This window comes from Sebastes umbrosus, chromosome 23, assembly GCF_015220745.1.
Source record: "Sebastes umbrosus isolate fSebUmb1 chromosome 23, fSebUmb1.pri, whole genome shotgun sequence".
NCBI classification, from domain to species: domain Eukaryota; kingdom Metazoa; phylum Chordata; class Actinopteri; order Perciformes; family Sebastidae; genus Sebastes; species Sebastes umbrosus.
Genome location: NC_051291.1, coordinates 742,778 through 767,398, shown reverse-complemented (window position 1 = coordinate 767,398; position 24,621 = coordinate 742,778). Strand labels below are relative to the sequence as shown.

Sequence of the window (24,621 nt, the reverse complement as noted above, 5' to 3'; positions counted from 1 at the left end):
TAGGACAATTTTCGGTCATTTTTCAGATTATGTTTTAAACTTTAGGACATTTTCTGACTTTTTTTCTGAAATGTTTTGGACAATTTGTAATTTTTTTGGACAATTTTTTGGATTTTTTTTTGGACAGTTTTTTTTAAAAAACTTTTTTTCTGACATTTTTCTAAATTTTTTTCAGACATTTTTTCTGAAATGTTTTGGATAATTTTCAGTCATTTTTCAGATTTTTTAAAAACTTTTTTGGACATTTTTGACTTTTTTCCTAAAATTTATCATTTTCTAAGACATTTTTCTGACTTTTTTCAGAAATGTTCTGGACAATTTGTCCTTTTTTAAAGACATTTTTCAGACTTTTTTTCAGACATTTTCTTGGACAGCGAAAAATTTTGGGATTATTTAATAATTTAATAATAATTATTATTATTAATTAATTATTAATAATTAATTAATCATTGGTCAGCTGCTGCTACAAGGAGCCTTTAACAGTATTTATAAAGCACTTAAACCTGATTTATAATATAAAAGACATGAAAATCTCACCTTTTACAATATGGGACCTTTAAAACCCCAAAAGACAATATATTTATTATGGCACTATCACTTTAAATTTAGTTTTCTTTTTCCGTTGTTAGTTATTGCTTAGGGTGAAACAAGTGTATTTGTACATAAAATAACCACTTGACCCTATTCATTCCCATTTGGCACAGGTGAAACAAGGCATGGCTCACATACCCCCGCTCACTGCTTGACCCCTACTAAAGTAGGGCTAGAGGTTTTGCCCTTTTGGAAACATTTCAAATGTTGGGCACCCTGGACTTCTAACCCCCAAAAGGCACAACTAGACCAAACTGTCACCCATCATACCACATGGGAAGTTCCTAAGTTAAATAGTTTCCGAGTTCTGCTCCGGAAACGAAAGTGTGACACGTGGATGGATGGAAGGATGGAAGGATGGAGCGCTGTATACCCCCGACTACATTAAAAATAAAATAATTAAAAACACCACAGCCAGTCTGCCCTTTGTGCATTACTTCCAAACAACAGTAATGCTTTTGTTTATTTCATCACTGGACACAAAATGAAGACAGAAACCAAAACTGAAAAAACCCAGCAACATCTCTTTGTCACAAAACAATAGTTTCATTTATTTGGACACTTAACTTACGTACTTTAAACTCAACCAGTACAAAAGCAGCAGTAATGTTTCTGAAGAAATGAAAGCGCCTTACTTTAGCACAAACTGTGCAACTACCTATGGTATTCTTGTAACTATGAACTGAAAACAAAAAGCCTTGGTCCAGTTCATTAAATTAATTTTGCAACCAAAAACCAATCTTAGCATTTTCTTTATAGGGAAGTTAAAATAAGTTTAAGGAGACAGACAGAACTGGGCTCATCAGAGAGAAAGCAGGCAGCGTAGAGCAGACACTCACAGCTCTACTGCTTTACTCTGCAGCCCATACTGTCCTTATGACTGCATTAAATCAGTGTGTATGTGTGTGTGTGTGTGTGTGTGTGTGTGTGTGTGTGTGTGTGTGTGTGTGATGGGTTAGTCTATGACAGACTGGGCAGTCATAATATCCACATCAGGTTCCTGATGGATGGAGATGCTCTGGACTCTGCTCCTTGCTGGGGCCAGATAGAACGCTGGAACACCCCTCCGTTCGTCTCTTCTCGTCCTATTTCCAAACAGCACCGCTTATCTCTTCATGCTTTGATCTCAGGGATCGGAGTGTACAGCTGCTCAGAGTTCTCTGCCCCCAGGTCCTCTGAGGAGGAAGACGAGACAACACAAAAGAGGAAGAATGAGAAAGAAATCATACCGGTATTTGGATATGCTACGATATTGCTCGCACAAAAAAACAACTACTGATGTAGGAAACAAGAGAAGCAGCCTGAAGTAGCTGCTAATGACAGGATTCAATCACAGTCTCCATTTTTCAGTCGGAGGTTTCTGAGCAGACGACAACCAACAAGTTTAAAGCTGCAGTAGTCAGTATATATTTGTCATCATTGGGCAAAAATCCCATAATAACCTTTCAGCATGTTGTAATTCAAGTGTTCTGAGAGACTTGTGCTCCTCCTCATGGCTCTGTTTTCAGGCTTTAAAACATCTAGCCCGTGACGGGAGACTTTGACCAATCACAGGTCATTTCATTGAGCGTTCCTATTGGCTGTGCTCCGGTCATGTGACCAGAACTTGGCCGTTCCCTCAACAGATTTCACAATGGCGGCTGCTTCACAAACTTTCTCATGTTGCAGCTAAACTGTGCACTACAAGATGATTCTGACAACATGTGAGGAGAGACAGAGACATTACAGTAACAGAATATTGATTCATATTAGATCAGCGTTGCCTAGTTTGACCGTTTGGTCAGAGTTCAAAGTGATTGACAGCCGGCTCTCAAAGACGGCAGCTGGGCAGCAGACCTCAGATCAGCTCTTACTGCTTGTTTTCCTCCGGTCTGTGATATCTTGCAGATGCCGTTAGGAGCACCGGAGGAACATGATTTTTTTCAGGTTACCTGTTTCATGTTTTACTGTCATGATAAAGCGACCGTTTTATAAAAATAGTTTTTTTTAAATCATATTTTCTGCATATTTAAATGCAAAAAAAACGTGTCATTTAAGCAGATGTACATACAGCACGACATGGGCGTCTGTGACGTACATGTTCCACTTGTACAGTCGTGGTCGTACTCACAGACGTCAGACATGAGGCCCCTCTCACAAATAATAACCTTGGTTTTAAAAAATGGGGCACTTCACTGATTTGACACACAAATAACTTTAATCTACTCAGCCTGTGAAAGCAGTTGCATAATGTCTTCTGTGGCTCTGGGGAAACTTTTTAATGTCTGGAAACACCCTCCCCCCAAAAAACCCTGATGACCTCATAGTGATGTCATCAGTTATCTCAGCTTGGGCTTGGAGAATACAAAACATACACCGATCAGCCGTAACATTCAGACCACTGCCAGGTGAAGTGAAAACATGGATTATCTGGTTACCATGGCACCTGGCAGTGGGGGGGATATATTAGACAGCAGGTGAACATTTTGAACTTTGTGTTGGAAGCAGAAGAAACGGGCCAGCGTGAGGATGTGAGCGACTTTGACGAGGGCCAGATAGTGCTGGCTAGACGACCGGGTCAGAGCATCTCCAGAACAGCAGCTCTTGTAGGATGTTCCCGGTCTGCAGTAGTCCAAGGAAGGAGAACCGGTGAACCGGCGACAGGGTCAGACCCGAGGCTCATTGATGCATGTGGGGAGTGAAGGCTGGCCCGTGTTGTCTGATCCAATAGAAGAGCTACTGGAGTTCAAACTGCTGAACTAGTTAATGCTGGTTCTGATAGAAAGGTGTCAGAACACACAGTGAGGAGCAGTTTGCTGCGTAGACCGGTCAGGGTGACCGTGCTGTCATAATGTTATGGCTGATCGGTGTATAACAGAAAGCTGGAGGTGTGGAGTTTGAAAGGAATGGGTGTTTAGCAAGCAGGGAGGTTCTAACTGAAAGACAGTCATGAGTTGCATTATGGGAAATAATGAAAAAAAATAGGATCCAGCAACTCAGGGTTTCTCTGCCGCTTTGATTTGGGCCAGTCTTTTTTAAACTCTGTCTCTGGCAAGTTCCTCAAGTGAAGTGCAATACTAACCCTTTAGAGTACAACTTTAATTATTTATGAAACAATATAAAACAAAAGACCACCATGAAGACATGAGGAGACATTGAGATTCTAACTTCTTGTGCTTTTTGAATTGGAGGATCTGCATTTACACACTTTCACACTGACTTCACTATTTAACATTGTTGGTTGCCGTTTGCTGAAAAGAAGAAAAACAAATAAATTGCGCTCGATGTCACATAGCATTTTCTTCTAGACTCTGACTACATAAATGAGAGCTCAAAGTCGGCGTGTTACCAGGAAGGACACACTTCCACAGGCCGTAGGTTTTCCCCACAGCCGTCTGCCACAGCCGGAGCGTGCCGTCCTCAGAGCCGCTGGCGTACAGCTCACCGTCCGGACTGAAGCGAACACAGTGCACCGGACCAAAGTGACCCTTATAGGACTCTGCAGACAGGAGGGACAGACAGGATGGAATTACATTAGCTGACTGTCTAACAGGAGTAAAACGTCTCTAAAATGATCCAGAGAAAATGTGATGTAGAGAAAAAGCTGCTCACCCAGCTCTTCCTTGGTGCCGTAGTCAAATTTGTAGAGCTTGAAGTCCTCGCCACCGGCAACAAAGAAGTCTTTCTCCGGGTGGAGGGAGGCTGAGTTGATGGTAGCCGGGGCCTCCACCGTCTTGATCAGGTCCAGGCTGGAACAAATTAAAAATCATTTGAATGTTGTACTAACCTGATGTCACTGTGGAGGACACAGGAGGACACCGGAGGACACAGGAGGACACAGGAGGACACAGAGGCACATGATTATTTCTAGGTTACCTGTTTCATGTACTACTGTCACGATATAGTGACCGTTTCATGTCATGTTTGTGTGTTGGTTGGATGGTATTCACTCAACACTTCACCCCGTCTTGCAAAGTTAATTAAGTTATTGAATCCTAAATGTCTCCAAAGGCATGCCTTCTTTGAAGATGAACAAAATAACGTGCGTGTGCACGCTGTGCACCGTCCAGACGCTCACGCCTATTTTGTTTTGTAAATATTCTGGAAGAATCGTGATTCATATGGGAATCTATTTGTTTCCATGTAGCAGTACTGTTTGTTTCCACATCGCTGGTTATGGAGAACAAGTGTACTCACTTTCTTTTTGTAGTAAGTGCAAGAGTATAAAATAGTGACATGAACAAATGTCTCAATGCAGCAGCCCAGAAATGACTTGTGTAATGCCACTCTCGGCTCAACTCACATTACTTGGCTGCAACGGTTGACTGAAGAAGCAAAAGAGAACAGAGCTAACTGTTCTGATATGGAAACAGAATCCCAACCGACACATCACATTTTCATTGTATTCCCATTATACCCCCTTCACACCGAGGGTTGAAACAGCGATGATTTAGTTTGAAAGGGTTAACCCGCATTCACCGACTCGGCTTTGCGACCCAGGTCGAGAGGTGAGTCGGCCAAGGGCAGATTTCAAAGTGAATGGCACACCACCAGGGTCGCTAACGAGCGGGGCGGGACAAATGATGTCATTGGTTGCAAATGGGGGCGCAACTGCTTGGTTTGAATTGACAAAAGAAGGGTTGAACATGAGTCAGACAACCCCGGTCCCACCCTGGTTATTGGTGTGAAAGGGTTAATTAGTGTGGACATGTTAGTTATCCAGGATGTGCATGGTGAGAGCACAGCGTACCTCAGAGCGTTGTAGAAAGCGATTGTCTTTCCATATGTGATCACAAGAATCTCTCCGTCAACCACATACTCCATGCTGCTCACCGACGTGTCGAACTTCAGCGTGTTCACCTCCTCCATGGAGCTCCTGTCCCACAACCTGGACACAAACACACACACACACACACACACACACATATAGAGGCTAGAACATCCAAAAGGTCTCTGGTGTGTTCACTGTTGGGAGACGTGACTTGTTAAGACAGTTGACTGTCTCTGCGGCGGCACAGAGCAGAGTCACAGTCAGGATGCTGAGTTGAAGTGTGGGCATTGACACACAAAGGTAAATCACGAGAAGCCACTTCACTGACCGTATGGTTTTGTCTTCAGCAGCGGAGAGGATCTGCTTGTCGTTGTTACACCACAAGGCTTTTCTTATGGCTGAGGTGTGACCTGCGATCTCCTGAGGTGCTAAAGGACACAACAAAAAAATGCAACGACATTAGAGGACAAGAAAAGCAACACAAATGCCAGGGCTTGACGGGGATAACTTATTCTTCTTTTTCATAATTCACAGAGCTACAAAGACGTTTACGTGCCACTGATTTGAAATGAGATCTGTCTCCAGTAGGGAGCGGTGGAGCATTGACCAGAGCAGATGATGAAGAAAGCCAAAAAGGGAGACAAGTTTTAAGCCCTACCAAATAAATCAGATCCTCCATGTATGTGTATCTGACTTACCAGCTTCAGGGTTGCTGAGATCGTAGATGCGCAGCAGCTTGTCGTTTCCTCCAGTCAGCAGACAGGTGCTGTCCTGAGAGGAGAGGCAGAAGTATATTGAGAGACAATAGCAGTTTTATCCCAATGAAATCAGCGCATTCACATAAATGCATACAGGCTATGTACAGAAACAATCAGATTCATAAACCAGTCGTTTGAATAGCTCATCCATATCCAGACACTACACCGACCTGAGTAAAGTTGACAGTCTTGACGATGTGTTTGTGTGCCAGCGTGAGGACCTCGTCTCCACTCACCGCATCCCACACCTTTCTGAAAAGCACAGAGTACATCTTTTTATGCAGCTCCAGTATTAATATTTCTCTTCACATATAGTGTGTTTGAAAGCAGGGTTTGTTCAGTGATTTAAAAAAGCAAATGAAGAAGATACAGATACAAGATAGGAGGGTATTTTTACAAGAAAATACTAGTGAAGCACCGATACCCGTCCGATACTGTGCTCATGTAGTCGTACTCGCAAAATGGCACCGATACCACTTTACAGCAGCGTGACGTTCACCTCTCGTCACCATCTTTTGATCCTCACGCTCAACCTCCCCGACTGTGTGGGCAAGACGGGCCGGTGGTTCGCCCGACCCCGCTGGGCCGGGATCCCACCTCAACCGGCGTGCACCGGCCCTCACTTTCATTGCACCACGGGGTTTTGCTTGTACCCTCTGACTCGCATGTGCGTTAGACTCCTTGGTCCGTGTTTCAAGACGGGCCACGGTCGACAGACGCACCGGGAGCAGGGAGCCCCGTCATGATGCGGCGGGGAGCGCTGTAAAGCTGCGGCCGCGAGCCACCTTCACCCCGAGCTTTTCCAAGTCGACCTAGAGCCGGTGGCGGCGCACCGCCTCGTATGCGGGACTCCCCAGCCTGCCGTGTGTCGCTCACACCCTCCAGCTGGCTGTTAACGAGGGTCTTTCGGCACAGAGAAGTACTCGTATCGGTACTCGTATCGGTACTCGGTATCGGCGAGTACCCAAATGTAAGTACTTGTACTCAGTCTGAATAAAAGTGGTATCGGTGCATCCCTAGGTCCGATACTGGCCAAAATCACTGGATCGGATATCTGAGGGAAATAAAAGGTCTAATCCGATACAATCCTTTATCCTAAAACATCTGTCAACAGCTGTCATTGATGTATAGGCTACACAGAGTGTTGAGTTATATCCAGTATTTTACAATGAGTCATGATTGCTTTGGTAAACTCAGGGGTTATATCGGCCCGAGGCTGTCCGGGGCTCAGAAGAACCGGTACGCGGTGCATGCATGAGTTTAGTCCTCTCATGATTAACTCTACCTAAAGGAAGGCGGTATTATTTATAATTGACACACAGTTGTATGCCTGCCTATAGAAAAGCAATAAATATGAACAGGAATAAAAGAAATTGGGTGCAATTAATATGCACGTACGTTGAAAACTGTTCTTCCATCTCTGACATGATTATCATATTCTACTGATCTATAAAAATCTCTCTTTATTACTTTCACTGTATCGTAAACTCTTTATCTTGGTCACTAGAAGAGATGTTTAAGTGATGCTCTGATGTTAATCTCATCCAGGTTACCATGGTGATATACCCCCAGTTAAAAGTGAACCAGCTTTGTGATGCTGTCTAACCTGAGTAAACCCTAAAGATAGCTGGCTGAACTCACTAATCCAGCTTCATGACACATATTCCCTCTTATAATACTTTCATATGTGCTGCAGTCTACCCAAAGGTAGTCAGAGACAGACAGAGAGACAGAGAGACAGAGAGAGGTATCGTAGATGACTGGATTATTTTAGACATCTTGCCTCAAGGCACACAGCTAGGCAGGAGTCTCTACGGACTTTCCACTCACGCTGTGAAGTCGGCCGCGGCGGTGGCTGCCTTGGTGGCGTCCGTGTTCAGAGTGGCTCCCCAGACAGCGCCTTTGTGACCCAGAAACGTTCCTATCCAGTCCCCTGTGTCTCCCTGGCGCAACATGGGCTTGCCATCTGACAAAAAGGGAGGACACAAAGGTTAATTATGGACAACACCTGTAGAGACAGCAGCCGACAAGTGTCTACTGAGCTGAGGTACAACAGATTGGAGCAAATATGATTTTAAAAAAAGTTATTTTTTATAAAACGGTCACGATATCGGGACAGTAGAGCATGAGACAGGTAACCTGACAACAATCATGTGTCTCTGTGTCCTCCGGTGCTCCGAACAGCATCTGCAAGATTTCACAGACCGGAGGAAAACAAGCAGTAAGAGCTGATCTGAGGTCTGCTGAAGGTTCAGGTGTCTCACTACTGCAGGTTTAACTGTCTCACTACTGAATGTTCAGGTGTCTCACTACTGCAGGTTTAACTGTCTCACTACTGAAGGTTCAGGTGTCTCACTACTGCAGGTTTAACTGTCTCACTACTGAAGGTTCAGGTGTCTCACTACTGCAGGTTTAACTGTCTCACTACTGAATGTTCAGGTGTCTCACTACTGCAGGTTTAACTGTCTCACTACTGAAGGTTCAGGTGTCTCACTACTGAAGGTTCAGGTGTCTCACTACTGAAGGTTTAGGTGTCTCACTACTGCAGGTTTAACTGTCTCACTACCGAAGGTTTAACTGTCTCACTACTGAAGGTTCAGGTGTCTCACTACTGAAGGTTTAACTGTCTCACTACTGAAGGTTCAGGTGTCTCACTACTGAAGGTTCAGGTGTCTCACTACTGAGGGTTCAGGTGTCTCACTACTGTAGGTCTAACTGTCTCACAACTGAAGGTTTAACTGTCTCACTGCTGAAGGTTCAGGTGTCTCACCACTGAAGGTTTAACTGTCTCACTGCTGAAGGTTCAGGTGTCTCACCACTGAAGGTTTAACTGTCTCACTACTGAAGGTTCAGGTGTCTCACTACTGAAGGTTCAGGTGTCTCACTACTGAGGGTTCAGGTGTCTCACTACTGTAGGTTTAACTGTCTCACAACTGAAGGTTTAACTGTCTCACTACTGAAGGTTCAGGTGTCTTACCACTGAAGGTTTAACTGTCTCACTACTGAAGGTTCAGGTGTCTTACCACTGAAGGTTTAACTGTCTCACTACTGAAGGTTCAGGTGTCTTACCACTGAAGGTTTAACTGTCTCACTACCGAAGGTTCAGGTGTCTCACCACTGAAGGTTTAACTGTCTCACTACCGAAGGTTCAGGTGTCTCACCACTGAAGGTTTAACTGTCTCACTACCGAAGGTTCAGGTGTCTCACCACTGAAGGTTTAACTGTCTCACTACCGAAGGTTCAGGTGTCTCACTAACTGTCTCACCCCTATAGTAAAGGGTTAAGTGTCTCTCCCTATAGTAAAGGGTAAAGTGTCTCACCCTATAGTAAAGGGTAAAGTGTCTCACCCTATAGTAAAGGGTTAAGTGTCTCTCCCTATAGTAAAGGGTAAAGTGTCTCACCCTATAGTAAAGGGTAAAGTGTCTCTCCCTATAGTAAAGGGTAAAGTGTCTCACCCTATAGTAAAGGGTTAAGTGTCTCACCCCTATAGTAAAGGGTAAAGTGTCTCACCCTATAGTAAAGGGTAAAGTGTCTCACCCTATAGTAAAGGGTAAAGTGTCTCACCCTATAGTAAAGGGTAAAGTGTCTCACCCTATAGTAAAGGGTAAAGTGTCTCACCCTATAGTAAAGGGTAAAGTGTCTCACCCCTATAGTAAAGGGTTAAGTGTCTCACCCTATAGTAAAGGGTTAAGTGTCTCACCCTATAGTAAAGGGTAAAGTGTCTCTCCCTATAGTAAAGGGTTAAGTGTCTCTCCCTATAGTAAAGGGTTAAGTGTCTCTCCCTATAGTAAAGGGTTAAGTGTCTCACCCTATAGTAAAGGGTAAAGTGTCTCTCCCTATAGTAAAGGGTTAAGTGTCTCTCCCTATAGTAAAGGGTAAAGTGTCTCTCCCTATAGTAAAGGGTAAAGTGTCTCTCCCTATAGTAAAGGGTAAAGTGTCTCTCCCTATAGTAAAGGGTTAAGTGTCTCACCCTATAGTAAAGGGTAAAGTGTCTCACCCTATAGTAAAGGGTTAAGTGTCTCTCCCTATAGTAAAGGGTAAAGTGTCTCTCCCTATAGTAAAGGGTAAAGTGTCTCTCCCTATAGTAAAGGGTAAAGTGTCTCTCCCTATAGTAAAGGGTAAAGTGTCCCTCCCTATAGTAAAGGGTTAAGTGTCTCTCTCTATAGTAAAGGGTTAAGTGTCTCACCCCTATAGTAAAGGGTAAAGTGTCTCTCCCTATAGTAAAGGGTAAAGTGTCTCTCCCTATAGTAAAGGGTTAAGTGTCTCACCCTATAGTAAAGGGTAAAGTGTCTCTCCCTATAGTAAAGGGTAAAGTGTCTCTCCCTATAGTAAAGGGTAAAGTGTCTCTCCCTATAGGAAAGGGTAAAGTGTCCCTCCCTATAGTAAAGGGTTAAGTGTCTCTCTCTATAGTAAAGGGTTAAGTGTCTCACCCCTATAGTAAAGGGTAAAGTGTCTCTCCCTATAGTAAAGGGTAAAGTGTCTCTCCCTATAGTAAAGGGTTAAGTGTCTCACCCTATAGTAAAGGGTAAAGTGTCTCACCCTATAGTAAAGGGTTAAGTGTCTCTCCCTATAGTAAAGGGTAAAGTGTCTCTCACTATAGTAAAGGGTAAAGTGTCTCTCCCTATAGTAAAGGGTAAAGTGTCTCTCCCTATAGTAAAGGGTAAAGTGTCTCTCCCTATAGTAAAGGGTAAAGTGTCCCTCCCTATAGTAAAGGGTTAAGTGTCTCTCTCTATAGTAAAGGGTTAAGTGTCTCACCCCTATAGTAAAGGGTAAAGTGTCTCTCCCTATAGTAAAGGGTAAAGTGTCTCTCCCTATAGTAAAGGGTTAAGTGTCTCACCCTATAGTAAAGGGTAAAGTGTCTCTCCCTATAGTAAAGGGTAAAGTGTCTCTCCCTATAGTAAAGGGTAAAGTGTCTCTCCCTATAGTAAAGGGTAAAGTGTCTCTCCCTATAGTAAAGGGTAAAGTGTCTCTCCCTATAGTAAAGGGTTAAGTGTCTCACCCTATAGTAAAGGGTAAAGTGTCTCTCCCTATAGTAAAGGGTAAAGTGTCTCTCCCTATAGTAAAGGGTAAAGTGTCTCTCCCTATAGTAAAGGGTAAAGTGTCTCTCCCTATAGTAAAGGGTAAAGTGTCTCTCCCTATAGTAAAGGGTAAAGTGTCTCTCCCTATAGTAAAGGGTAAAGTGTCCCTCCCTATAGTAAAGGGTTAAGTGTCTCTCTCTATAGTAAAGGGTTAAGTGTCTCACCCCTATAGTAAAGGGTAAAGTGTCTCTCCCTATAGTAAAGGGTAAAGTGTCTCTCCCTATAGTAAAGGGTTAAGTGTCTCTCCCTATAGTAAAGGGTTAAGTGTCTCTCCCTATAGTAAAGGGTTAAGTGTCTCACCCTATAGTAAAGGGTAAAGTGTCTCTCCCTATAGTAAAGGGTTAAGTGTCTCTCCCTATAGTAAAGGGTAAAGTGTCTCTCCCTATAGTAAAGGGTAAAGTGTCTCTCCCTATAGTAAAGGGTAAAGTGTCTCTCCCTATAGTAAAGGGTTAAGTGTCTCACCCTATAGTAAAGGGTAAAGTGTCTCACCCTATAGTAAAGGGTTAAGTGTCTCTCCCTATAGTAAAGGGTAAAGTGTCTCTCACTATAGTAAAGGGTAAAGTGTCTCTCACTATAGTAAAGGGTAAAGTGTCTCTCCCTATAGTAAAGGGTAAAGTGTCTCTCCCTATAGTAAAGGGTAAAGTGTCTCTCCCTATAGTAAAGGGTAAAGTGTCTCTCCCTATAGTAAAGGGTAAAGTGTCTCTCCCTATAGTAAAGGGTAAAGTGTCTCTCCCTATAGTAAAGGGTAAAGTGTCTCTCCCTATAGTAAAGGGTTAAGTGTCTCACCCTATAGTAAAGGGTAAAGTGTCTCTCCCTATAGTAAAGGGTTAAGTGTCTCACCCTATAGTAAAGGGTAAAGTGTCTCACCCTATAGTAAAGGGTTAAGTGTCTCACCCTATAGTAAAGGGTTAAGTGTCTCACCCTATAGTAAAGGGTAAAGTGTCTCACCCTATAGTAAAGGGTAAAGTGTCTCACCCTATAGTAAAGGGTAAAGTGTCTCTCCCTATAGTAAAGGGTTAAGTGTCTCTCCCTATAGTAAAGAGTTAAGTGTCTCACCCTATAGTAAAGGGTAAAGTGTCTCTCCCTATAGTAAAGGGTAAAGTGTCCCTCCCTATAGTAAAGGGTTAAGTGTCTCTCCCTATAGTAAAGGGTAAAGTGTCTCACCCCTATAGTAAAGGGTAAAGTGTCTCACCCCTATAGTAAAGGGTAAAGTGTCTCTCCCTATAGTAAAGGGTTAAGTGTCTCTCCCTATAGTAAAGGGTTAAGTGTCTCTCCCTATAGTAAAGGGTAAAGTGTCTCACCCCTATAGTAAAGGGTAAAGTGTCTCTCCCTATAGTAAAGGGTTAAGTGTCTCTCCCTATAGTAAAGGGTTAAGTGTCTCTCCCTATAGTAAAGGGTAAAGTGTCTCACCCCTATAGTAAAGGGTTAAGTGTCTCTCCCTATAGTAAAGGGTAAAGTGTCTCTCCCTATAGTAAAGGGTTAAGTGTCTCACCCTATAGTAAAGGGTAAAGTGTCTCACCCTTGCAGGCGCTGATGAGGAAGTATCCGTAGGGAGTGATCCCAGAGAAGGCCAGGTCCACTACAGGCCGGGTGTGACCTGAGCAGGTGAGAGGAGTCTGTCTCATCGCCATGGTGATGGACGGAGGTCTGCCGGTGGACTAGGAGCTGGTGAGGGAGTGAGGAGAGAGCAGAGGGACTGAATGAGGAGGTGAAGCCTGCAGAGAGGAAATGAGGCTAGTCGTGCTAATAGCTACAACATTGCAACTAACTAGCAACGTGCAACGCGACGTCACTGAGTCACAGAGGAAATACCCGGATGTTCCACCGGCCACAACAAGAGGGAGTACTTCCGGGGAGATATTTTCACAATAAAAGCGTCGCCTGTGTATTTGTTTATCTAATACAGGGCTGGCCAAAGTGGGGCCATCAGGTTTGATTTGGCCGGTTTGATGTTTGCAAATTCTTATTTTTTTTTATTAAAGGGACTGTTTGTAACTTTTTAAGCGTATAGGTGTACCGGGTCGGGACACACTCACACAGCGCGCTCCTTCTCTCTCTCTCTCTCCACCTCTCACGTGCATGCTGCTCACTCCACACTGCAGAAGAGTTAGTTTAGCTCTGAGAATATCTAGTGAATGTTCAGTGGACGTTTGTGCAGAAATAACTGCTGCAGCTCCTCCAGACCAACAGAGGTTTCCCGTGTCTTGTGAAGTGACGGGGCTCCGCAGAGAGAAACGTTATCGTCTCCCACCAAAACTCCGGCGTCTCCCCCGTTCCCTCCGGCCGCGGTCGGGAGGCTGAGGCGGGAAAAGCCAACACTAGGATCAGCATTGATTCATGGAGAGACCTTGGTCTGGTCAGCTAACATTACTGCCAAGCAGCTGAAATATAGAGTGATATTGTGCTTTTAGCTGACGTGTGTCTCCTCACTGTGTTGAGCGATGCTCCTTCATGTCTATGTAGAGCGAGCACAAGCGCCAGCAACAGGACGCTGACTTTAGTTGACTTAACGGACACAGGTGAAGCTGTTAACAACACATTATGATTCTAACTAACACTCCCTTTAATCCTGTTCCAGCATTTTTTTTAATTTAAAAATGTTAAATTTCAAAAGATTGTTTTAATTTCAAAACACAGTGACTGTTTTATAATTCTTATTTTTTTTTATCACAGTCTTTATCTGCCCATATATTCATCAGTAACACATACCAGAGACTATGCATTTGGTTGTATCTTTGGTTTGAATGTACAAATAACTCACATATTTATATTTTTTCTTTAGCAGTACCATTCATTTCATAATGTCTTGTTTGTTGTTATTTATTATTATTATTATTATTTTTTTTTTTAATTGGAAGAACATTGCAGGGCATATAAATTACAGAGCAAATAAGTAGTCTAAGTAAGTCTTCTATTCTTCATATTATTATTATTGTTATTATTATTATTATTATTATCATTATTATTATTATTATCATTATTATTATCATTATTATTATTATTATCATTATTATATTATATTAGTCAACTAGTGATGAAAAGTGTTTATAGTGTTTTTCATGATCTACCCATTTTACACAGTATTGTATTCTAATATATTTTAGGACTATTTTTGGCGTCTAATATTAATCTACGCTTTAACTGTGAAAATGTAATGCATTATAAACCAATTAAAAAATATATTATTATTTTTAAATTTGTTTGTACTTTTACTTTGAAGGCTGGCCAATGACTTCTTCGTGTGTTTAATGTCGGTAGCGGGATAAACTCACTTCCGGCGTGCTGCTGCCCCCTGCTGGAGATCAATACCTTCACACTCTGATAAATCAATGCTCTTCTTTATCTTCATACTTTTCTATTTATCCTACCTAGACAAGGTTTTTCATATTGTACCCTACATTTTGGCAAAAGTATAAAGTGACAATATGATTTATAAATATAAAGTACAAGTACATATTTTCAATATAAAAGTTTAAAGTAGCCTATACTATATTATTTTAATAACTTGTTATACTAAAATAAATGTACTCGCATGCACTCAATAGCCCCAATGTCCTAGAAATAATATTAAAAAATGTTTAATTATAGGAGCACATGATAATGATCATATATCAATTATCGATACACATCATGCTCATTCTTTTATATATATATAGTCTAACAATATATAGTTCTATATTGTAAAAATACAATACATATTTTTAAAAGCTTATAAAGCTCTGATTGGGTTTGGAGACTGATCATTATAGTATATAGTATAACAATAATAATAATATTAAAATATTACATTATTAAGAATAAACACTTTTTGCTCTGTTTAATAATTGGACCACTAACTAATATATATATATATATATATATATAGTATAACATATATAATGAACATGATGTTTATCAGTAATTGATATAAGATCATTATCATGTGCTATATAATAATAAAATAATAAAATATTACATTATTAAGAATAAACACTTTTTGCTCTGTTTAGTATATATATATATATGTATATATATATATATATTATAAATATATATATATATAACATATATATATATGAGCATGATGTTTATTGATAATTGATATAAGAGACGGCGTCCTGGTGCCAGTGAATAAGCAGAAAAACAGCCAGACAGAGAGGAGGAGGAGGAGGAGGAGAGGAGGAGGAGAGGAGGAGGAGGAAGAGGGAGGGAGGAGGAGAGGAGGAAAAGAGAGGAGGAGGAGGAAGAAGAGGAGGAGAGGAGGAGGAAGAAGAGGAGGAGAGGAGGAGGAGGAAGAGGGAGGGAGGAGGAGAGGAGGAAAAGAGAGGAGGAGGAGGAAGAAGAGGAGGAGGAGAGAGGAGGAGGAGGAGGAAGAGGAGGAGGAAGAGGAAGAGGAGGAGGAGGATGAGGAGGAAGAGGAGGAGGAGGAGGAGGAAGAGGAGGAGGAGGAGGAAGAGGAGGAAGAGGAAGAGGGAGGGAGGAGGAGGAGGAGAGAGGAGGAGGAGGAGGAAGAGGAGGAGGAAGAGGAAGAGGAGGAGGAGGATGAGGAGGAAGAGGAGGAGGAGGAGGAGGAAGAGGAGGAGGAGGAGGAAGAGGAGGAAGAGGAAGAGGGAGGGAGGAGGAGGAGGAGAGAGGAGGAGGAGGAGGAAGAGGAGGAGGAAGAGGAAGAGGAGGAGGAGGATGAGGAGGAAGAGGAGGAGGAGGAGGAGGAAGAGGAGGAGGAGGAGGAAGAGGAGGAAGAGGAAGAGGGAGGGAGGAGGAGGAGGAGAGAGGAGGAGGAGGAGGAAGAGGAGGAGGAAGAGGAAGAGGAGGAGGAAGAGGAGGATGAGGAGGAGAGGAGGAGGAGGAGGGAGGATGATGATGAGGAGGATGAGGAGGAGGAGGAGAGGAGGATGAGGAGAGGAGGATGAAGAGGAGAGGAGGAGGATGAGGAGGAGAGGAGGAGAGAAAGAGGGAGGGAGGAGGAGAAGAGGAGAGGAAGAGGAGGACGGGAGGAGAGGAGGAAGAGGAGAGAAGGAAGAGGAGGAGGAGGAGGGAGAAGGAGAGGAGGAGGAGGAGGAAGAGGAGAGGAGGAGGAGGAGAGGAGGAGGAGGGAGGAGGAAGAGGAGAGGAGGAGGAGAGGAGAAGGAGGAGAGGAGGAAGAGGAGAGGAGGAGGATGAGGAGGAGGAGGAGGAAGAGGAGAGGAGGAGGAGGGAGGAGGAGAGGAGGAGGAGGAGGAAGAGGAGGAGAGGAGGAAGAGGAGGAAGAGGAAGAGGGAGGGAGGAGGAGGAGGAGAGAGGAGGAGGAGGAGGAAGAGGAGGAGGAAGAGGAAGAGGAGGAGGAAGAGGAGGATGAGGAGGAGAGGAGGAGGAGGAGGGAGGATGATGATGAGGAGGAAGAGGAGGAGGAGGAGAGGAGGAAGAGGAAGAGGAGGAGGAGAGGAGAGGAAGAGAGGAAGAGGAGGAGGAGAGGAGAGGAGGAGAGGACGAGGAGGAGGAAGAGGAGAGGAGAGGAGGAGGAGGAGGAGAGGAGAGGAGGAAGAGGAGGAGGAGAGGAGGAAGAGGAGAGGAGGAAGAGGAGGAGGAGGAGGAGGAGGAGAGGAGGAGGAGGAGGAGAGGAGGAAGAGGAGGAGGAGGAGGAGGAGGAGAGGAGGAAGAGGAGGAGGAGGAGAGGAGGAAGAGGAGGAGGATGCAGGCAGCGGAAGGAGGATGAGGATGAATCGCTGCATCATTTCGAGCCTCGCTGGCTGAAGATGAAGATGACTTCCTCCTCTGGTGATGATGCTGATGATGACTCGACGCTTTAAGGATGTTTATTTGTTATTTTATATTTTATATTTTTGTACCTGAGATCTGAAGCAGCAGAGTGAGTCCTCTGAGAGGAGGCGGGGGGGTTGTTGTCTCAGCTGTTTCTGAGGAAGAGGAGGAGAGGAGGAAGAGGAAGAGGAGGAGGAGGAAGAGGAGAGGAGGAAGAGGAGGAGGAGGAGGAGGAAGAGGAGAGGAGGAGAGGAGGAGGAGGAGGAAGAGGAGAGGAAGAGGAGAGGAGGAGGAGAGGAGAGGAGGAAGAGGAGGAGGAGGAGGAGGAAGAGGAGAGGAGGAAGAGGAGGAGGAGGAGGAGGAGGAGAGGAGGAGGAGGAGGAGAGGAGGAAGAGGAGGAGGAGGAGGAGGAGGAGAGGAGGAAGAGGAGGAGGAGGAGAGGAGGAAGAGGAGGAGGATGCAGGCAGCGGAAGGAGGATGAGGATGAATCGCTGCATCATTTCGAGCCTCGCTGGCTGAAGATGAAGATGACTTCCTCCTCTGGTGATGATGCTGATGATGACTCGACGCTTTAAGGATGTTTATTTGTTATTTTATATTTTATATTTTTGTACCTGAGATCTGAAGCAGCAGAGTGAGTCCTCTGAGAGGAGGCGGGGGGGTTGTTGTCTCAGCTGTTTCTGAGGAAGAGGAGGAGGAGGAGGAAGAGGAGCGATGGCTGCCGGTGGAGCAGGAGGATGCGGAGACACGGTGGAGCAGTGCCGGGCCGAGGTGGAGCAGTGCCGGGCCGAGGTGGAGCGCCTCACCCGGGAGCTGGCGGAGGCCAACCGGGAGAAGGTCCGGGCGGCGGAGTGCGGGCTGGTGGTGCTGGAGGAGAACCAGAGCCTGAAGCAGCAGTACGCAGACCTGGAGGCCGAGCAGGAGACGCTGAGGCTGGAGCTGGAGCAGCTGCAGGAGGTGGGTCCTTACTGGAGGAATAGAGAACAGAGAATAGAAAGCTTTATTGTCATTGTGCTTTAAAACAAATACTTGACAAGACTAAACGAGGCAGGTAAAACATATAACAGGTTATAAAGCAAATAAAACAGATAAAATAGATGTAATAAATCAATATAAACAGAAGTGTTACACTAGAAGTATAACATATAAAAATAGATGTAATGTAAGATATAGAACATGATGTTTATCGATAATTGATATATGATCATTATCATGTGCTATAATAATAATGTTAATAATATTATCTGCTCTGTTTAGTGTATATATATATATATATATACAGTATATATATGAACATGATGTTTATCGATAATTGATATATGATCACTATCATGTGCTCCTATAATAAAAAAAAAGTCTGCTATTAGGAACACACACAGTTATAAAGCAAATAAAACAGGTAAAGTAGATGTAATAAAGAAATATAAACAGAAGTGTTACACTAGAGGTATAAAATATAAAGATAGATGTAATGTAAACAGAGGTAATTGTAAAATAGGAGATAGGGTAGATGTAATAAATAAAATGTAAACAAAGGTAGTTGCACTTGAGGTATATATTGCATTAAGGATATATTGCATCACAAATAGGTTCATCCTTTTGTGATGTGTTAGCATCACTTCTATTGTTGATATACCTGCAGCTCTGTGTGCTGCTCTGCAGGCCTGATGCACCTGATGCAGACTACCTGCAGTCACACCTGCTGGACAGACAACAACACACAGCCCCGCCCATTACATGACTACAGTCAGACACCAGAGGTCAGCAACCTGCATCTCTTCAGCTCCTCTCCAGAGGCTCCCTGGGGATGTTTAAACATGGAAATGAATAACTGTTCTTTTGTTTACATTTTCATTTTTATTTATCATTGTTGTAGGTCTATGGTACGACGGTACATTGAGGAAAAATAATAAATCTGAGATCTAGAGAATAAAGTCATAATATTAAGAGATTAAAGTCATAGGTTTACGAGAAAAAAAGTTGTAATATTATGAGAATAAAATCATAATATTATAAAGTAGTAATTTTACATGTTATTTTCTTTTTTTCTTGTAAAGTTTTGACTTTATTCTCGTAATATTACGACTTTTTTTTCTCGTAATATTCTGACTTTATTCTGTAAATCTCAGATGTTTTTCCCCTCAATGTGGCCCTTATACTCCGTAGCACATTGTCTCTTTGGCCCTCACTGCATTAGACTTATATACTATATACTTAGACTATAAACTGTTACCTTCATCACAATGATCACATGTTTTGCAGCTCCAGACAGATAGTAATAGTATGATAGTAAAGGTTGCTGACCACTGGGTTAGGCTACTACATGTTTCATGTCTAGTTTCTACATTAGCCTCATATATATGTACAGTATGTTGTTTGTTTGGATGTACATATTATATGTTCTGTGTTATATTAGAGTTGGGGTTTGACGCTGGAACGACTAGTTGATGAGAGATTTGTTAAGGGAAGAAATACAAATGAATACATACTGCTCCACTGTATGTTCACCAGCTAGTCTCTCTGAGCAGATAGTGAACAGTATCTTTATCAGAGCAAGTTCTCTGTAAACCGCCTGCAGGGAACAGGGATGATGAGAGTGGATATACTGGTTCAAAAACACCAAAACAATGAGCTGAAAGGTGTTAAAAAGCTCAGAGCTGGTGATGATTCTCTGTGGGTTCGTCACTAATGACATTACACATTGCACATGGTCATTTGATCCATTGTTCACATAAAACTATTGATTAGTGCAGCCTTAAGCATCAGACGTGTTTTACAGAGGGACATTGCATGCATGCTGTTCTTAAATGCAAAATCTAAGCCACTGAATCTCCCACCTCTCACCACTTTTCAGGGCTCTGAGATTGACTCTTGAATTGGGATTGAAGCTTCACATTCAGCAGCTGGGGAAAAAGTTGAAATTGGGTTTTTATTTTAGAAACAAAGTCTTGCTTTTCCTTCGAGGCCAAAAAGAGGCTTGTCTCTGCCAGCTTTATGTCTGTGCTGGACAACGGCGATGTTATATACATGCACGCATCTTCTTCTTCTGTCTACCACGGAGCACTGAGATTTATTATGAACTTTAAAGCCCTTACGCACCGCTGCTCTTTGTATGCTCGGGTAGGATGGTCTGCCTCGTCCACCCGTAGACTGAACCACTGGCGTGTTCTTATTTATGAGGCTATTCTTGGTCTGCTTCCATCTTATCTATACGGACCTACATCCTTCACAAAAGTACGGGAAGGTACCGTCCAGGACTTAATCCTACTAACTGTCCCCAAAGTCCGTACTGAACTTGGAAAAGGGGGTGTTCCAGTCTGCTGCTCCGTCTTCTGGGAATCAGCTACAAAATGACCTGAAACTTGGAGAGCTGGTCTCACTGAATGTCTGTAAAGTGCTTCTAAAAGATCTGGAAACAAGCACATCTGGCAGCAGATGTTTTGAATGCTGATGAATGTTTCTTGATACCTTATGATTCTGTAATTTGCTCTTCTTCTTCGTTATGTTTGTTTTATGTCTTTGACCGTGTAACTGTGCTGCTGGCCGGGACACTCTTGGAGGAGAGATTTTTAATCTCAATGAGTCTTTACTCCTGGTTAAATAAAGGTTAATAAATAAATAGAAACGGTTCAAAGGACCATAAGGACATTTTGCAACCAGCTGCTTGTTGTGTTTGGACAGTTTGTAGTATTTTTGTAGCTAGTTTATGACACATATGATACATGCTAGAGCACTTTAGAGGTAGAGAAACTCCTGATTCTTGTTACAAGCAACCCTCCATGCACCACATACATATAGCACGATATCTGATGACGTTGTTCATGTAATTCTGCACTATATTCTGTTTACCTCTGGCCTCAGGAGGTGAATTATCTCCACTGAGTTTGATAATCAATCAGGGCTAATAGGCTGCGTCAGCCTCACTGGTGATCAACTCATTTTTCTGATCGATACGCATCAGAGAACAGCATTTCCCAGCATGTAGGCATGCACGGCAACACTAATTCACCAGCTTGTTGGCTATGATACGGACCGAGGTTGCAGTTACATCCTGAAGGTCTGTGTGTGTGTGTGTGTGTGTGTGTGTGTGTGTGTGTGTGTAGCAGGCAGCAGTAGCACTTCATACATATGTGTCAACAGTAGGGCGTCCCGAATACCATTTTTTGGGCTTATATATTAGAAGGTATTTGAAGCTTCGAGGCGCGGTGCAGCAGGCACTTCTGTCTGTCACCATGTCCATGTTAAATATGAATAATGAATATTGTTGTGGGATTATTCCATGGTCGATTACCATGGCAACGGTCGTTGCTTCGAAGCTCCCCAGTATCGAAGCATTCGTGTCAGCCCTATAGTCAACAGTATTTCATTTAAACACAGTCAAGTCCACCGTGGACACTTTGTTATGGACAGCAGAGGTCTGGAGGAGTAAATGGCAGCCAGGGAAATGAAGCTTGAACACACTGATTGTTGGAAGCTTCCCAGTGCAGTCACGGTGCTGCATGGCTGGCTGCTGGCAGCTCAGATGGAGAAGCTTCTGGTTCAGTGATCTACATAATGAATTCTGATTTATCACAGCTCAGGTTTTATGTTTTTAGGTATGGCCTAAGGTGACCTAAAGGTTGGTTAGATAGTTACTGTTGTTGTTGTTGTTGTTGTTGTTGTTGTTGTTGTTGTTGTTGTTGTGTCAGCATGTAACAAGCAGAAAATGACAAGTGTTGCTGGACATTCGTAGGAAAACGAATGAAAAATGAGGAATACGAACCGTTGTACGACGTTGCTAGAACATCCAGGAAGGATGTCCAGCTGATGGCCAGGTAACGTCCTGGACATTGGCACAACTTTCATTTTGGTATTATTATTTTTGAACCATAACGGGACGTCTGGATTGGACATTCAAACAATCGTCATTCATCGTCTAAATGTTTGCTGGGATCTATAACATAAAAGCCACATTGCTGCTGGTTCAGACGAAGTGCAGCACCAGAACCTTGTATTTCATGAACAGTCTGTCTGGATGTAAGGCCACAGAGTGCAAATCTGAAGTTATATAAACAGTTTCTTCTATAAATGATTCACTTCAACGCTGAAGGGTGCGCTGGACAGAAACATTACTTTTTCATAGCCATGCAAGCAGCTCAAGCACCAATATCATTTACTGTCTGTGTCTCTATCCTGTCATTCACTTTGTGAAATGTGCCATGGTGGAGTTTTTGCCGTCTCATGAGTGTATATGAGACTCTTTCTGTGCAGTCTCCGTTTACGGTCATTCTCTGTGAAAGAGAGCGGCTAACTGAGGGTTGGCAGTAGAAATGTCTTTGTTAGATGTGTGTTACTGAAAAGGAGACGAGCCTTTTCAAAAGCTTCCTTCATGTTGTCTTCACTCTCAACAATCTCTTGAAAACACAAGCAGCCCGAGCACAAGATGCATCGATTAAATACCGTTTTAGATTGGTGCAACTTTATTATATGTAGGATTTGAAAATGTTGGCAATGCATAGGCTGCACCAATTCCCGTGAACCGATAACGTTAAGTAACATTACTGGCAGAGACCGAATGTCTGTAAGATTCTGTTTGAAACAGCTGAAGTTTTCATTGAGGGATAAACAGTGCGTTCTTAAAGTACGAGCTATTTCTTTACCGTTGGTGGAGTGTTAGGGTGTATTCTGCTGATCACTGCAGTGACGTCATTTTTGTCGGCCAACCAGGAAGTTAGCGTCGCCCTGGTTCCCTCGCCAAAAAACCAACGGGATGTTTCCGTTGGGGTTTTGGATTATTGCAGAAAATAAGCTCTGTGGCAAACACACGTCTATGATACTCACACGCTTTGTTCTGCAAGATAATCTTCATAAATGAACACCGTCTTTATGATTTTTCAAGCGTGAATGCAATCACCAGAGTCGCATGACTTCACGTCACCACCACTGAGTAGATGAGTTTCTGTGTTTGGCATGATGACGTTTAATATCCCAGACAACCTCTGTAGCCTCATTTAACCACTCGTTAGCAACCGCCTTTTTTAAGACACGTAAAAGCTTCAACATTCACGAGTGGGGATAGTTACTGATGTATTTTATATCATAGAACAAAACGTTAAAATGTCTTCAGCTTGTGTTAACCACAGAACTTATGTCAGGCATCTAACTAAAAACACTTTGACTTCCAGACGAGGGAACCGGAGGTGCTAAAATGCTGACTCATTTACGGGTTTCAAGACTCATTCCAAGATTCATCAGGACAATTATAAGACATCTAAAAACAAAAGGCAGTAAAGAAGGTCATATGATGTCACCCTCAGCCTTCATGTCATTCAGTAGTTGTCATGTGCATTAGCTAATTGGGCGCCACGGACCGGCCGGTTTAATGTAATAATCGTTGGCTTGGCAGCGGGAGGAAGCCTCAGACGCTAGCCACAGCTTGCTACTAATTAGCTCAACAGGAGTCCATCACATTGATTTGTACAGCGAGTCTCTCGTCTCCACTCGGTGCTGGTTGTAATCAGGCTTGGTGCCGACTCAGGTGTCCTACAGATAGGAGCTGCAAATGATGACGCAGTGTCAGATGGATTTAAGCATCTTTGGATTTTTGTTCCCACCCTTTTAGATTCCTGTAGCTCCTCATCGCCTTTTATTTATTTTTTTAGGTGAATTTGAGATGTACAAACTTTGAAGCTGAAACTGTATGAATATGCAAATGTGTGCCTTCACAGTTGAGATTAAGTGAGGTTCTACTGGTGGATCCAATGAGTCCACCTGTATTCATGTGTGATGATGTTAGTCCCCATAGGAGACATTTCAGTGACCTCACTGTATAAAATGACCTGTGGTGACCTCTAGGATAATCACAGCCTCATGAAACTTTACAGCCACAAACAGAGACCTAGAGCATTCAGAGGATGGATGGATCAGACTAGAGACCTAGAGCATTCAGAGGATGGATGGATCAGACTAGAGACCCAGAGCATTCAGAGGATGGATGGATCAAACTAGAGACCTAGAGCATTCAGAGGATGGATGGATCAAACTAGAGACCTAGAGCATTCAGAGGATGGATGGATCAGACTAGAGACCTAGAGCATTCAGAGGATGGATGGCTCAAACTAGAGACCTAGAGCATTCAGAGGATGGATGGCTCAAACTAGAGACCTAGAGCATTCAGAGGATGGATGGATCAAACTAGAGACCTAGAGCATTCAGAGGATGGATGGATCAAACTAGAGACCTAGAGCATTCAGAGGATGGATGGATCAAACTAGAGACCTAGAGCATTCAGAGGATGGATGGATCAGACTAGAGACCTAGAGCATTCAGAGGATGGATGGATCAAACTAGAGACCTAGAGCATTCAGAGGATGGATGGATCAGACTAGAGACCTAGAGCATTCAGAGGATGGATGGATCAGACTAGAGACCTAGAGCATTCAGAGGATGGAGGTCATTAGTGATATGAGTCAGTGCTGTGTTTCTGAAGTAATGGTAATGTAATTATCTTTGGCCACAGTTAGAGCTCATGGCCACACGATTCACAGAAAGGTAGTGTGTGGTTCCCATCAGAGCAGCATTGCGAGGAAGGGGGGGGGGTGCATTTGTGGGTGTGACGAGTGGAGCGCTGATGAAAAATGTATCGTGCATCCGTCGAGGCTAAAAACAGAAGGGGACCGAGTGACCCTCTGTTACTCCTCCGTGTGACTTCACACAGCCAGCGGGACGCCTCTCTCTCCTCGTGTTGACG

The 24,621-nt window shown here is 43.3% G+C and overlaps 2 protein-coding genes across 5 annotated transcripts in view; one reads left to right on the top strand and one right to left on the bottom strand.

Annotated features, from left to right (window-relative positions):
• Nucleotides 1-1,011: 1,011 nt before the first annotated feature.
• Nucleotides 1,012-12,985, bottom strand: LOC119482685 (serine/threonine kinase receptor associated protein). 2 transcript variants are annotated; one of them, XM_037760478.1, is made up of 9 exons: nt 12,697-12,983; nt 7,930-8,065; nt 6,270-6,351; nt 6,040-6,112; nt 5,670-5,769; nt 5,321-5,458; nt 4,183-4,319; nt 3,920-4,069; nt 1,012-1,766 (listed from the first exon to the last, which is right to left on the bottom strand). In XM_037760478.1, exons 1-9 carry the CDS (start codon nt 12,806-12,808, stop codon nt 1,705-1,707), a joined length of 990 nt encoding a protein of 329 aa, XP_037616406.1. In that variant the 5' UTR covers nt 12,809-12,983; the 3' UTR covers nt 1,012-1,704. The 2 variants fall into 2 exon arrangements, with proteins under 2 accessions (XP_037616406.1, XP_037616407.1); XM_037760479.1 differs by lacking the exon at nt 1,012-1,766 and adding an exon at nt 3,649-3,821 and having other exon boundaries at nt 12,697-12,985.
• Nucleotides 12,986-17,313: 4,328 nt separating this feature from the next.
• The window catches only part of LOC119482684 (protein bicaudal D homolog 1-like), a 38,954-nt gene continuing 31,646 nt past the window's right edge, over nt 17,314-24,621 (top strand). For all 3 annotated transcript variants that reach the window (XM_037760477.1, XM_037760476.1, XM_037760475.1), the window contains exon 1: nt 17,314-17,849. In XM_037760477.1, the coding sequence (XP_037616405.1) occupies nt 17,607-17,849 (243 nt within the window). In that variant the 5' untranslated portion in view covers nt 17,314-17,606. The remainder of the gene's footprint in view (nt 17,850-24,621) is intronic.

Coding starts and splice junctions, on each gene's coding strand:
- LOC119482685 (XM_037760478.1), bottom strand. CDS start 12,808: ATGGCGATGAGACAGACTCCTCTCACCTGCTCAGGTCACACCCGGCCT. Junction 5,770..6,039: donor TCTCAGCAACCCTGAAGCTG/GTAAGTCAGATA, acceptor TGTGTCCTTTAG/CACCTCAGGAGATCGCAGGT. Junction 4,070..4,182: donor CGGCACCAAGGAAGAGCTGG/GTGAGCAGCTTT, acceptor TCCTGTCTGCAG/AGTCCTATAAGGGTCACTTT.